This window comes from Neophocaena asiaeorientalis, unplaced genomic scaffold, assembly GCF_003031525.2.
Source record: "Neophocaena asiaeorientalis asiaeorientalis breed wild unplaced genomic scaffold, Neophocaena_asiaeorientalis_V1.1 scaffold275, whole genome shotgun sequence".
Taxonomy (NCBI): domain Eukaryota; kingdom Metazoa; phylum Chordata; class Mammalia; order Artiodactyla; family Phocoenidae; genus Neophocaena; species Neophocaena asiaeorientalis.
Window position 1 is genome coordinate 6,026,307 of NW_020173679.1, and position 14,231 is coordinate 6,040,537.

General features: G+C 45.2%; 1 protein-coding gene across 1 annotated transcript; it reads right to left on the reverse strand.

Moving 5' to 3' along the window:
- Positions 1-418: 418 nt before the first annotated feature.
- Positions 419-3,714, reverse strand: LOC112402827 (melanoma antigen preferentially expressed in tumors-like). The gene is made up of 3 exons (XM_024750001.1): positions 3,428-3,714; positions 2,423-2,995; positions 419-1,007 (listed from the first exon to the last, which is right to left on the reverse strand). The coding sequence occupies exons 1-3, from the start codon at positions 3,712-3,714 to the stop codon at positions 419-421; spliced, it is 1,449 nt and encodes a 482-aa protein (XP_024605769.1).
- Between the last annotated feature and the right edge of the window lie 10,517 nt (positions 3,715-14,231).

Genomic DNA, 14,231 nt, shown 5'->3' on the forward strand with positions numbered 1-14,231 from the left:
CTCAGTGCCTTTTTTTTTTTTTAACCAGTAACTGAAGATGACTGAGGTATAAACTGCAAAAACAGAATAATACATCACAGGGGGCAACAGTCGGTTTACACTGGGGTCTCTTTATTTCTGACCATTTATTTACAGCCATCCACCCAGGGATAACTCCCACATGTGTATCTCAAGCCTGAACTTCCTTCCAGAAATTTAGATCAATATTTCAGACTCTATAAACACATATTCCTGAATGTCCCATCAGCTACCTGAGTCAAGATTTCCCCCTGCAATCCTGCACCCTCGCTGGATCACCTTTCCTTTCCCCATTCACATTGATCAGATGTTGGAAACCATGGGTCAGTTTTCCCTTCAGGATGCACCTTTGCCTAGATTTCAGAGTCCAGGTGCTCAGAAGAAAGTTTTTGATAGAGAACTAGGCAGAATACCAACTAGGCAGGGTATTGTAGCTGTATACAACAGGCTCGGGATGATAGAATGTGTTTTCTCCACAGTAAGGACAGGGGCTGGAGCTAATCCAGATGGTCCTGGGACGTCCTAAGTCTCTAAGAATCTTCAACAGCCCAGCCTGAAGCTGGAGAAGCCTCTCTGGGTGGAAATCTCCCTGAGGGCTGTAACTCTCCCGAGGGGCAGGATACAGCTCTTGACTTAAACTGAGCAGCCCGGAGGTGTGTCGCAGCAGCTTCTCCATGACGGCCATGGAGAGGAGGTTCCCACACATGCTGAAGGTCCTGAGCTGGGAACAGCGGCTCAGGGCAGGCAGGATGGCCTCAAGTTGGGGGTCCATGATCCCACACAGATCTAAGTCCAGGTCCTGGAGTGTGGCTGTAACCTTCTCCAGCAGAACCTGGAGGAGCTCAGGACTAAAGCTGGTCAGAGTGACGCCACTCAGATACAGGCCTTTTAGCTGACTGATGTTCGGACACTGGGACAGATGTGTCACGTCTGATTCTGTAAACGGGCAGTTGGTTATTGAGAGGTTGTCCAAGGGGGTCTTCAGGCAGCTGGAGAGAAACCAATGAATTAGGTCTTGAAAACTGGAGTGGCAGGTGAACTCCAGGTGAGAGAAAAGCCCAAGGTCAAGGTTGTTCTGACCATCAGATAAAGGTCAATACCCAGAATACCCAATCTTATTTTAGCCTGAGTCCTTTCATCTTCCTTGTGTGACTGGGTCAAGTTCACAGAATCTTGAAAGCTCCCTTTCCTCATCTGTCAAGCAGAATAAAATTTACTCTACTTCCTTATGAGGATGAATGAAGATTATGGCGTGGACTAAAACATGCTCAGAGGAGAGTCTTACACAGAGTTGCAATCAAGTGGCACCACTGAATTTTAATATTGGGAGACACGAAAAAAAATGCTTTCAACTCAGGTTCCTTCAGTCCATGCTTAGGCCCCTAGCACCTATATCTCAGCCAAGTGAGAGTCCTGGGTGATAAGCATAGAAAACCAACCTGTACAAGTTCCCAAATCATCAACTGTGATTTTCCAGTCTACAGGGGCTCACTTACACCCCTGCATCACCTACAAATCACCTACCCCCTTTTTTTTTTTTTTTTTTTTTTGCGGTACGCGGGCCTCTCACTGTTGTGGCCTCTCCCGTTGCGGAGCACAGGCTCCGGACGCGCAGGCTCAGCGGCCATGGCTCACAGGCCCAGACCGCTCCACGGCATGTGGGATCCTCCCGGACCGGGGCACGAACCCGTGTCCCCTGCATCGGCAGGCGGACTCTCAACCACTGTGCCACCAGGGAAGCCCACCTACCCCCTTTTATAATCCTTTTGGCTCCAGCTCCTTAACCATCCTCTCCAGAATCAAGCGTTTCCCATATGTTAATTACCTTATCTGGAGCACAACACAACTTTTGCTGAAATGAATTTGAGACAGGCTCACTGTGGTCACTAAACGGGTGAGCACAGAGCTTCTCTTTAAAAATGTTCAGGTCAGCTTACATATTTTACTAGGTCATCTGATTAAAGACAGATATCTCAAGGCAGAAATCACAAAATCTCCATTGATAGATCTGAGTGGTCTAATCTGTACCATGGTGTCCTTTTCCAGAGCCCCTCTGCCAGTTTAGCCCTCTACCGTGATTTGTGTGGTTATGTTATACCACACTTCAAGATAGAGCAGCTGGGGCTTCCCTGGTGGCGCAGTGGTTGAGAGTCCGCCTGCCGATGCAGGGGACGTGGGTTCGTGCCCTGGTCTGGGAAGATCCCACATGCCGCAGAGTGGCTGGACCCATGAGCCATGGCCGCTGAGCCTGCACATCCGGAGGCTGTGCTCCGCAACGGGAGAGGCCGCAACAGTGAGAGGCCCGCATACCGCAAAAAAAAAAATAATAATATAGCAGCAAAGGAGACAATGCATTCACATTCTATTGTGTTTATTGTTATTCAGCCAGTGTGGCCAGACTTACCTGAGCATTTGGTCCAGGCAGCCTTCAAGGAAGGAGGGAGATTCCATATAGAGATCCCGGAGGTGGTGCAGCCTGAGGAACTGAGAGGTAATTTGGACAACGTGCTGCTGTTCCTGCCCCTCAAGTGCAGAGACGTGGATGTGGGAGAGAAGGAGTCTCTGCACGTTACCCATCTGGCCCAGGAGAGGAGCAAACACGGCCAGGGTGGACAGATGCCAGGTGCAGTTCACTTGCACCTCCTGGATACAGTCCAGCTGCACCCTGCTCAGGACTTCCTTGATGTTTTCTGTGGCCATTGTAATGATCCTCAGCTTCTTACAGCACAGGCGTATGGAACCTTTTCTCTGCTCCACCCACCGGATAAGGTAGATGAGGAATTCATCCAGGTTACTTTCCTTGAGGTGAAGTTCTACAAACACCTCCAACAGAGCTAACGGCTGCTTTGTTCTTGAACTGTCCTCAGCCACTGATGCCATCATTGATCTTGAGTGCACATAGTAATTGGATCCAGACCACATCCTCCAGAAATACTGTCCAGTATTCCTTAAATCCAGAATCCGCAGCTTGCACCTCCTGTGGGGAAACAGCAGATTGGCAGCGATGGTTTAAGAGCCACACATAATGAAACCACAGTCTCAGCATTTAGGCAGCACTCATTTCCCACCCGAGCTTTTACTTCTCATCCCTGACATCACCTGTTGCCTTGCCCTCTTCTTCCCTCTCCGCCTCACCTTCCTCCATCTCGTTTCCCCTTCCATCCTTCCTGGTTCTCCACTTCTAGTACCTTAAGCATCACTAGAAAGATGTGGGGACGTGTTCCTTCAGGTGCCCTTTCATCTTAGGTACTCCTACATTTCTGGAACTCAGCAATGGCCAAGGCCTCTGAGCCTCTTCATTTGGCATCATCAGAAGCCTCTAGTCCATCAACCGGCCATCCACTCTTATGACACCAGCTGCCTCTCAAGGATGTCTAGGACTCTACCAGGATACCTGGATCAGACTCACCTGGGGCGATCCTGCTGGGCAACTAGGACATCAATACCATCCAACACTGCTTGTAAGGTCCCCCGGTGAGGCGTCTGCATCAGACCCCCCAGAGGCAGGCGGACAAAGGGCCAGGCTTGCACCATGGCCTTCAGGGCCTCACTGTGTCTCCCACAGAAGGCCAAAATGAACAGTGGTGGGAAGAGCTCGGTGGGCAGATACTCCAAAATGGAGATGACCGAGGTCTCATCCCTCAGCAGATCTATTGCTGCTAGGTCCAGGAGTCTGAGTGGGTTCCAGACACTCATGCTGACTCTGCTCCAAAAGGAATCCTGTGAATATTTGCAGGGAATAAGTCATCCTTCTCAAGCCAAACATGAGCAGACCTTCATGTGTCTCCTTACCCTTCAGAGGAACCAATTCAGGGCCAAGGTCACTGCTCCAGCAGCAGTGGAAGAGCCTCTGTTTATCCGAATTCCACCCTGGGCTCTGTTGACACAAAGTCATAGCTCTGCCCCTTCTGGCACCATAAGAAGAGTCTCACAAGTACCATGGAGATGGAAATATCAACCACTAGCCTATCCATTTCCATCCATTTCTTTGCTTAATTATGTCTTGCTGGGAGGTGGGACTCATGAGCCTGAAAGCTGACCCCAATCTTTTTTGGGGGCAAACTCTCACCATCACTTAATGTCCTAAGACTATGGGAATAGGAGAGCTATGTGGACCAACACAGCCTCCATCTTCAGTTCCCACAGTTAACCTGGCTGGGAAAGATTAAGGAGATACCCTTAAAATGAGTGTCATTTGTGCACAAAGTAAATATGTTAAATGTCAAGAAATAAAATTCCAAATAGATGTTTGTCATTCAAAAGTAAATCTTGGGAGACGGGGGAAGATGGCGGAAGAGTAAGACGCGGAGATCGCCTTCCTCCCCACGGATACACCAGAAATACATCCACACGTGGAACAACTCCTACAGAACACCTACTGAATGCTGGCAGAAGACCTCAGGGCTCCCAAAAGGCAAGAAACTCCCCACGTACCTGGGTAGGGCAAAAGAAAAAACAGAGACAAAAGAATAAGGACGGCACCTGCACCAGTGGGAGGAGTTAAAAAAAAAAAAAGTAAATCTTGTTGGTTAAGATATTTTAAAATGATACACATCAAAGTGCAGATCAACACGTTTGGTATTAAGGCAAAGCTACACTTACAGGCAAAACAAAAACCTTTAATCCATTCATTGAAAAGGAAGAAAAAGGAAAATCTCCCTGCCATCCCTAGCTGCATGCCATCATTCAAGACCAGATTACCATAGATGAGATTTGGGTGTCCTTAACTGAGATTGTTAACTTACCAGCTCTGATGTGATTGGCAGGATATTCAGACCTCTGTTCTGTTGGAGATCCCAGGCAGTGACACCAGAGCAAGAAAATTCTGCATCTCTTCTTAGGTACCTGAGGCTTTTGTAGAACTTTCTAATCACATCATCCCCCTTTTCAACTACTATCTTCCAATCAGAAAGTTATAAATAATTAGATTCTAGACTGTCCATCAGGTTAATCCTGATTGGATCTTTGTCTTTCTTCAGACGAGTTGACTGAATCAGATATTCATTCAAGAAAGAGAAAGAATGGGGGGGTGGGGGCGGCAAGAGAGTCAAGGAATCATTCCTGATTCACTCCACAAACATTGAGTTTTACTAATGTGGACAGTTGTAGCTCTGGGTGTGAGACAGGAGGGGTTTAATCTCTTCCTGAATGAGAATAATAATACCAAAAGCATTATTGTTGGGGGATCTTCAGCCAGATCAAAGTAATCAAAATGTCCCAGAATTTTTAAAACTTTCTAAAAACAGTGGTTTCTTTCCCCTCAAAGCCCCAATATAAAGAAGTCCTAAGGAGGAGATATGGGGATATATGTATATGTATAGCTGATTCACTTTGTTATAAAGCAGACACTAACACAGCATTGTAAAGCAATTATACTCCAATAAAAAGGTTAAAAAAAAAAGTCCTTGTGTCAAGTTGCCATTTAAGTGTTATGTAGGTAACATAGCAGATCATGAACTGATTCAAGGAGCAAGAGAAATGCAACTGGGGATGTGTTGGTCCTCCAGGCTTAAGTCATGGCTTCTCTGATGGTGGTCAGGTAATAATCACAATGAGAAGTAAGGGTGGGGGTTGAGGAGCAGGCAGTTGAGTATACATTAAGTGACCCTGTGAATGACCCAAACAGTGTAAAATATGTTTGTTTCCTTCCCTATTCGGCAGGCTTGAGATTAAATTTTTTTCTCTGGTTGGAGTCTAGAAATTTACAGGGAGTAGCTAAGAGAAGACAATGTTATCTTTGAGCTCCTTACTTCCCAGAAAGATGGGCTCAGCAGCAAATTGGCTTAAAAACACTACATCTGAGAATGTGAGTGGAGATTGAGGCACCCAGCCCTGGGAATTTGGACATTTCCAAGTCTAAGAGCCACTGAGGGTGGCGCTGTGGGCTCTTTGGAAACTTGGAGCCAGGGAAAAAGTAAACATGGGTCAGTTGCAAATAACCCTGTCCTCATCATGGCAGCTGCTACCAGGAATCCTGTATTTTCTTCTAGGTTCTTCCCAAAGAGGATGATTCCCAGATGGCAATTAGCCCCAGCTATTTTCCAGGGGCTTTGGGAACCAAACCATAACCCCATTGGCCCCTTTCCAAGTATATTTTGATAATTCCGGTTTCCTCAAGCTTAGCTAAGTTCAACACAGGTTCTGACTGAGGCAATGCCATTAAGCACAGAAATAAAATTCTGTTTTTCTCCTCATATTTAGCACTGTTCACAAATTTCAACCCATTTCCCTCACAGAATTCAGAAGCTATATTTGGCGTTTAAGCGTCTGTCACTTTCAGGGATGACTCCCGCACTGGGCTTCATCACAGGGAGATTCTTTTAAAATTTCAAGACACAAAGCGAGTGAGAACCTTCCTCAACCCCAAAGAATTCTCCATGCCTCTCTTTCCCCCATTCAATGTGATACCCAAACATTTTTATATACCACTGGCCACCAAGGCTGGGATTCTTTGAAGGGTGTTCTCCATCTTGGTATCTGTTGGAAAGATTCCATTCGCTACATTTCTATCCTAGGTATAAATGGTCTTTGCATAAAAAGGAGGTAAGCTGGGGCTTCCCTGGTGGCACAGTGGTTGAGTCCGCCTGCCGATGCGGGGGACAAGGGTTCATGCCCCAGTCCGGGAAGACCCCACATGCCGCGGAGTGGCTGGGCCCGTGAGCCACGGCCGCTGAGCCTGCGCGCCCAGAGCCTGTGCTCCGCAAAGGGAGACGCCACAGCAGTGAGAGGCCCGCGTACCATAAAAAAAAAAAAAAAAAAAAAAAAAAAAAAAGAGGTAAGCTGGATTGTACTCAACAGACATTTTAACTCCCAGCCTTTCAATTGTCTTTATTAATGAGATGCAGTAGAACGAGATTAGTAACGATGATAATCATAAACATCTCTGTTGAACACTCACAAGGTGGGCACTTTTCATCCACTTCTTCAAATAACCTTCACAGAAAATGTAAATGTCACTGCCCTTTTCCCTATTTTTAGGCTGGTGAACCCGGTTCTGGACCAGGGAGAAGAAACTGCCCACTTCCAGGCAGTGAGCAATTGGTAGGTTCCCTCAGGTGAGAGGCTCAGAAGGACCCCACCACCACCACCACTGAGTTGTCAGACATCCTAAATGTTGGAAAGGACTGACGAACAGACTTCACATGAAGGTCAGCGCAAATGGGGAAATCCACAAGGAGAGACAGTGCATCAGTGGTTCAGGACCTGAGAGGTTTGTGAGAAGATGGGGCCTTACTCTCAGTGGGTACAGACTTTCACTTGGGTGTGATGAAAGTGTTCTCAGATTGTGGTGACATATCTGCCCTTCTGTGAATACACTCAGAAGCACTGAACTGTGTGCTTGAATTGGATGGATCGCACGATATGTAAAGTTTATCCCAATAAAACTATTTTATTTTTTTAACTGTGACCCTTCACGCTATGGTTTTTTTTTTTAATTTTGGAAAACATAACTACTTTTGGTAAAAATGTATTATTTATATTCGCCTGTAATGGGTTAGGGGTTGTTACGCATAATTGGATTAATAAATGAGTTTTTAACATCCTCCCACTTTAATTAATATTGAAAATGTTGTAGCTATAACCCACATACACAAAAGCTCTTTGGGATCCTCAATACATTTTAAGAAAATAAAGGAGTCATGGGATCAACAATTTGAGAACGGCAGAGCTAGGAAAAAGGTTAGCAGAAATGAAAGCAGTGGTTTTTCCCTACCAGTGAGAAAGTTAGGTGACCCTTCTTTCCATGTTTTACTGTTATATAATCCTGCACACGCCACCCAGGCACACCTGGTATGGTCTGAGTGGCGAGGGTGAGCACAGGGTGACACAGCCACCCTCTGCTCCTTCTCAGTTGCTTGTCTCAGTTTATACAGCTAAACCAATCAAAAGTGCTAACTGTCTTCTTCGTGGTAAAACCCTTGTCTCTCTCATTTCTTTTTTCTCTCTTCCTTTTGCTGTAATTTCCCAGAATAATATTTCTCCAGTTTTATTGGAATATAATTGACATATAACATTCTCTTTGTTTTATGTGTACCAGTGAATGATCTGATAGATGTATATATTGCAAAAAGATTATCACCATAAATTTACTTAACATCATCATGTCACATTGTTACAAATTTTTTTCTTGTGGTGAGAACATTTAAGATCTACTCTCTTAGCAGTGTTCAAATGCAAGATATAGTATTGTTAACTTTTGTCACCATGCTGTACATTACATCCTCATGACTTATTATTTTATAACTGGAAGAGTATACATTTGGACCACCTTTATTCATTTCCCCTAACCTTAACCCTAACTATATATGCCACAAAAGAAGGCATTATATATATATTCACATTTTGTCCATTATCCTTGATGGAAACCTAGTTTGCTTCCATATCTTGGCTATTGTAAATAATGCTGCAACAAACATGGGGGTGCAGATATCTTTTTGAGAGAGCGATTTCATTCCCTTTACATTTATATACCCAGAAGTGGAATTGCTTGACAATTTGGTAATTCTATATTTAATTTTTTGAGGAACCACCGTACCGTTTTCCACACTGGCTGCATTGTTATGTTCCCAACAAGAATGCAAAGGCTTGTTTTCTCCACATCCTCCCCAATACTTGTTATCTCTTGGGTTTGTTTGTTTTGCTTTGTTTTTTGATAACAACCATTCTGAAAGGTGTGAGGTGATATCTCACTGAGGTTTACGTTTGCATTGCCCTGATTAGTGCTGTTGAGCTCCCTTTCATGTACCTGTTGGCCATCTGTATGTCTTTGCCAGGATAATATTTAGTATGAATCCTGATGTCAGAAACATGCACTTACCTTCAGTTAGGCAGAATATAGAGAAATTAGGGATGCAGGTAAACCTGAAGTGTTTTTTGTAGGTCAGGTCAAACGTGGGGTCTGGGGTGGGGAGTGGTTTCCCCGGGAAGCTTCTCATCTGTGGGACCCAATAGAATAAGTTCCATCACATAGTTCTGACCCAGGCCCAACAACCAGCCCAGTGGTGCCTGAATGGGTCATCTGGGCTGCCCTTTCGTCATTGTGCTTTACCCTTGGAACACACAGTGCCTCTTGAAGTACCGCCAAAAAACCAAGTCAACAAAAGTGATAGGGGTCTTGGAAAGGAAATGAGGTTCCCTGAACGTATGAGTAGAAGCCCAAGTCCTCATCTCTATGATTGGAATTTCCACCCCAGCACCCATGGTTCTTACTGTGTACAGTCACAGAGGCCGCTTCAGATCTCTTTCCACCCATGTTTTCAGGACATAGTACTTCAGGCCTAGGAAAAGTGGACACGTGTGGTGGGCTGAGATGCTGCAACATGGTCCTTAGAGCTGAGGGACCTCCAAATCCCATCTGTCATTCCTGTTAGTGTCACTGACACCCTGTGTATTATTCTGATGTCACCTCTCTTTCCAGGAACCCCTCATACCTGACCTCTGCCCATGGAAGAGATGAGCCTGCGGGAAGAGGCGACTCAGAGTCCAGGACCAAAGATGTCATTGAGAACTGACCCAGACACAGCCCCGCATCCTCTGTTGCACATACTGGATGACAGTCTGATGGGAATTCCTACAGTAGATTTTTAGGCCTGAAGGCAGCTGCTCTCATTTCCAGCTCCGTTTCCATAATCCAGCCAGCAGGTGTATCTCAGAGGGGACTCAACTAGATTTTCTCTCTTGGTAACACCCTTGGTCTTCTATGCTTTTGTCTGTGGACAAAGAATGTCACCTGCCATTTCAGAAAAAGCTGTTGCAGCCAAAAAGCCATCAGCCACTGAAGCAGCCCCAGACAGTGCCCCCTGAGGGGATTCAGGATGGAGAAAACAGGATACTGGTCCTAGATAGTTAAGGTGCATATCAAAGGAATGGCTTCAATAAGCCCAGACTCCTACATCTTCTCATACATAGAAAAGCCATAAGATCACTAACTTGAGATGTCTGGTTTTTCTGACTAGCAGTAAACTTTTGGTATTTGACTACATTTTTTTTTTTTTTTGAGCAAAAACTCCTGTATATCCTTGTTCATTCCTTACCTCTGGATCAGTTCCTCAGAGCTATCTGAAAAGTTGTTTCCCTGGGCTATAAGTAAGGGCACTGAATAAAACATAATTCTCAACTTTTAGTTTCTGCACTTTTTTTTTTTTTTTTTTCGGGACGCTACCAAGGAAGCCCTGCACTTTTTTAAGGCAATAGTTTTGGTGACCATAAAAGGAATGAGAGTTGACTTCTTTCACCTGAACTCTGCAAAAACACAGATCCTTGGTACCAGCAGAGGCCACTTGTGCCTGTCCCCCTCCTTGGCATGTCCAGACTCTTTTAGGTTAGTCTCTCCTGGTTCTTGGATCTCCTGATTATTGGTTGATGATCCTGAGTTTTAGTTGGTGGTATATAATGGTATCTGGCCTCCTAGTTGAAAGATACTGGGGAGTGGGCCCAGGTAAAAGGTACTGAAGGAGGTGGTTTGAAAGACATTGGGATTTGCTCAGTTGAAAGACATTTAGCAATCTTGGCTGAGCAGTTATGTAGGAGGCTAACCTGATATTCTTCCTCAGTTCGGCTGCCTTAATAGAATTCTTCAGGATAAAAGTAAAAATATTACATGAGATCTTTGCACTGAAGAGGGAATAGACTCCTTCCCTCCATTACAGCTTCCCCAAGCAACTGGGAAATTTATGGAGTGATAGAGGCAGAGTCCTCATATCATGCAGTGGTCCCATAGGGAAAACCACTCATTAATTAAAAGACTTGCTTGTCCAGGGATTATATATAAGAATTGGCCATTCAGTGATTTGAGCACCCACAGAAGTTTTAAATGGCCAGAGGGAGAAACTGAGACCCATTAGAGACCTGAATCCACTCTACAGTGACTCCTAGAATACGTGAGCTCGCAAGCAGCACATTGGCTCATCACACAATGTCATTAGTAATTTTATCCCCGACAAAGTCAGCTATAAAATGGGAAAGAGTGTCTCCCAAACAGAGAAAGAAGGAGTGTTTTAGAAAGCCGACCTTCAACTAATGCCCCAGCCTGATTCACTTACTATACGTACGGAGCTTATACTTGCAAGTAACTTCTTAATTGGAGAAATTATACTAAAAGAGATTTCACTCTAAAATGGCCATTAATTGCTAAAGAGGTCTAAGTTTACCTGGTTTTGTCTCCTTATGACATAAAATTTAATGATATTTGGGTTTATTAGACAAAAGTCTTCTACCACATTGAGGAAAGAAGTTCTACTGTGAGTTCTAGAGGTTATGGGATGGATACCTACATTTGCCAATCAGAAATGGAGGTATGTTCACAATTGCTTGCTTCTTGGTTTTTGCTAGAGATTAAGGTTTTTTAAGTGTTGAGAATTCCAATTGAAATATGTAATTAAAGCTACTAGAAATTTTCAGTATGCAAAGAAAGTAGGATGTGTGTTTTCAGAAAAAAATAAGGCATGGGGAATAGAAATGCATTTAGCTACAGGAAAAGAAAGTGATTTTGTGCTAAAGCTGGTTGTTTCTGGATGGGAAAGAAAATAAGGGACAGACTAATATAAATACAGAAAGCTATGAAAATTTTGTGAAAAGAGCTCCCTGAGAAGAGAGTTTTGTACAAAGTCAGGCTGTGACTGGATTGAATTTAATTAGGTAAATAAACTTTGTTATTGAGGGTGGGCTGCTGCAGGTCTGTATTTTATTTTTCCCTCTCTGTAAGAGAACAAAGTTTTCTTGGAAAGTTGAACTACTTTTGATAACAGATTGTAACTTTCTTTGCCTTCTAATGATGTCTTTGCCTTTAAAATCTTCTATTGTCACTTTGGTTGAATGAATAAATATTGTCTCACATTTACCTATGACTCTATTTGACCATGTGTTTTAAACCTTTTAGTGCTTTTAACAAATTCCCCCAAGTCAAATTCTAAATAAAATTCTTTTGACATCCAGCTAACTTTGGGCTGCCTCCAAAGGCTCCCAAAGCACCCCACAGAGAGCTATTAAACTAGTTAAGTTTATCTGGTGTGTTAAATTACATGGAAACATTGTCAAAAAAGTGGTGATAAAAACTTCTTAGGTTACATTGTGTGGGTAAATGTCATTAATATAGATATGCCAAAATTTATATGGAATCCCTAAAAATCTGATATGTCTTGGTACAATGTTATCAGTCATAACTCTAGTCCTTATCTGTATACAAAATTTTGTATGTCACAGAAAAAAACAAGTTTCTTCTCAATTGGGTTGTAATCAGATCTTTAACCATGCCATTTGAATTCTTATGTCGTTTATAGATAATCATTGTTTTACTCCAATACTGCTACAAAATGAAGACCTTCAAGAAGATCCAGAGGTGAAGGGTCAGGATCAAGATGGTGGAGGAGTAGGAAGCAGAGTTCACCTCCCTCCACAGAAACATTGAAAATGCATCTACAAGTGGAACAATTCACACAGAACAGCTACTGACTGCCAACAGAAGATCTCAGATGTCCAAAAAGACAAGAAAACCTCCATGTAACGAGGTAGAATAAAAGGAAAAAGAAAAAGAAGGAAACGGGATGGGGCCTGCGCCCCAGGGAGGGAGCTCTGAAGGAGGAAAGCTTCCTGCAACTTGGGAAGCCTCCTAACTAGAGGAGAGATTAGACTGGATGGAGGGGGTAGTTTTGGAGCCTAAGAGGGGAGAGCAGCAACCGGTTTGTAGCAAGCAAAATGGAGAGTAACCTGCACAGAGGGTCAGGCCCACCACCCTGTGCTCCCCAACCTGAGATACTCTTCTGTCAGTTGGGGGGCGGGGGTGTGCTAAAGTGTAGACTCTGAAGCTCAATCCCAGGGAGAGGACCAGGGTTAGGTGCAGAAACAACCTGAAGAGGTTGGGCTGTGACAACTGAAGTTGTACTAGGAAGAAGCCTGGGCTCACCAGAGAGGTAAGGCACCATTATTGGGAGGCGCACGAGGAGAGGGGTGGGACCACCATAAGAAATTCTTTCCCTGTGAGCACTCCCAGGCAACAGGACACCACCTACAGGAGCTCTGGGGGCAGTCGCCAGTCACTGCCACCACCTTGGGCTCCAGAGGTGGGCACTGGTGGCCTCTTCCGGACCCATGGGCAGACACCAGACCCCGCCCCTGCTGTCCCAGGAGGGCACAGACAGCTTTCCCCACTAGGAATTCTGCCAGAAGACCACAGGACCTGCCCCTGGTGACCCAGAAGGATATGGACAGATCCAGCAACTAGGAATTCCACCAGTGGGCCCCAGGACCCACCTATGCTGTCCTGGGAAGGGGCTGAGAGCTTCTGCAACTAGGAAATCCATCAGTGTGTACCAGAACCCACCCTGCTGTCCCGGGAGTGTGCAGATAACTCTCCCCACTAGGGAATCTGCTAGTGGGTGCTGTGAACTGCCCCACTGTCCTGGGAGCATGTGGAAATTTTCACTACTAGGAAATCCACCAGTGGGTGCTGGGACCTGCCCTGCTGTCCTGGGAGGGCACAGAAATATCTTGCTATTAGGAAATCTGCCAGTGGGTGCCAGAACCCACCCTGCAGTCCTGGGAGGAGGTGGATATCTTCCACGACTAGTAAGTCTGTCACTGGGGGCCAGAACCCACCCTGCTGTCCTGGGAGCATGCAGATAGCTCTCACTACTAAGAAATCTGCCAGTGGATTCTGGGACCTGCCCTGCAGTCCCAGGAGGGCATGGATAACTCCCTAGTAAGAAATCCATAAGCGGGTGCCAAGATCTGCCCTGCTGTCCAGGAGGGTGCAAATAGCTCCTCCCACTAGGAAATCTGCCCAGAGGAGAGGCTGAAACTGCAGCTGAGCCCCAGGGGCTGCGTGACTAAGGAAGAAGAGCTGAAATCTCTTCTCATGGCTGCACAAATTGCAGAATTACACCTCTGCTGATGGCTTCCTAAATCTAGCACCTGCAAAACATCTGAAAGAACAACAAGTGCTCTTGCAGCTGGGACGGGTCTGGCTTTAGCAGCTATGGGCTCTGTGTGCACATATACATGGGGGTTGGGACACACCAGAGTCCAAGCTGCCTCCATAGCTCCCACAGTGGGTCCAGGTGCATGACTACTGCAGTCCTGGGAACTGATTTCAGTGAATCTGTGCTGGTGGTAAGGAGAAAACAATGCCTGAGGCTCACCAGGGCCAATTGCCAGCATACCCACAGCTAAGGTGGGACTGAGAGCAGTGCCAATAAGAGTATACTTTGTGAGCCTGA

Bases quoted from the DNA above. Each gene is read 5' to 3' on its own strand.
- LOC112402827 (XM_024750001.1), bottom strand. From the start codon at position 3,714: ATGAGTGTCTGGAACCCACTCAGACTCCTGGACCTAGCAGCAATAGAT. The intron at 2,996-3,427 runs GTGAGTCTGATC...GTTTCCCCACAG, and splicing joins GCCCAGCAGGATCGCCCCAG to GAGGTGCAAGCTGCGGATTC. The intron at 1,008-2,422 runs GTAAGTCTGGCC...GTTTCTCTCCAG, and splicing joins TGCCTGGACCAAATGCTCAG to CTGCCTGAAGACCCCCTTGG.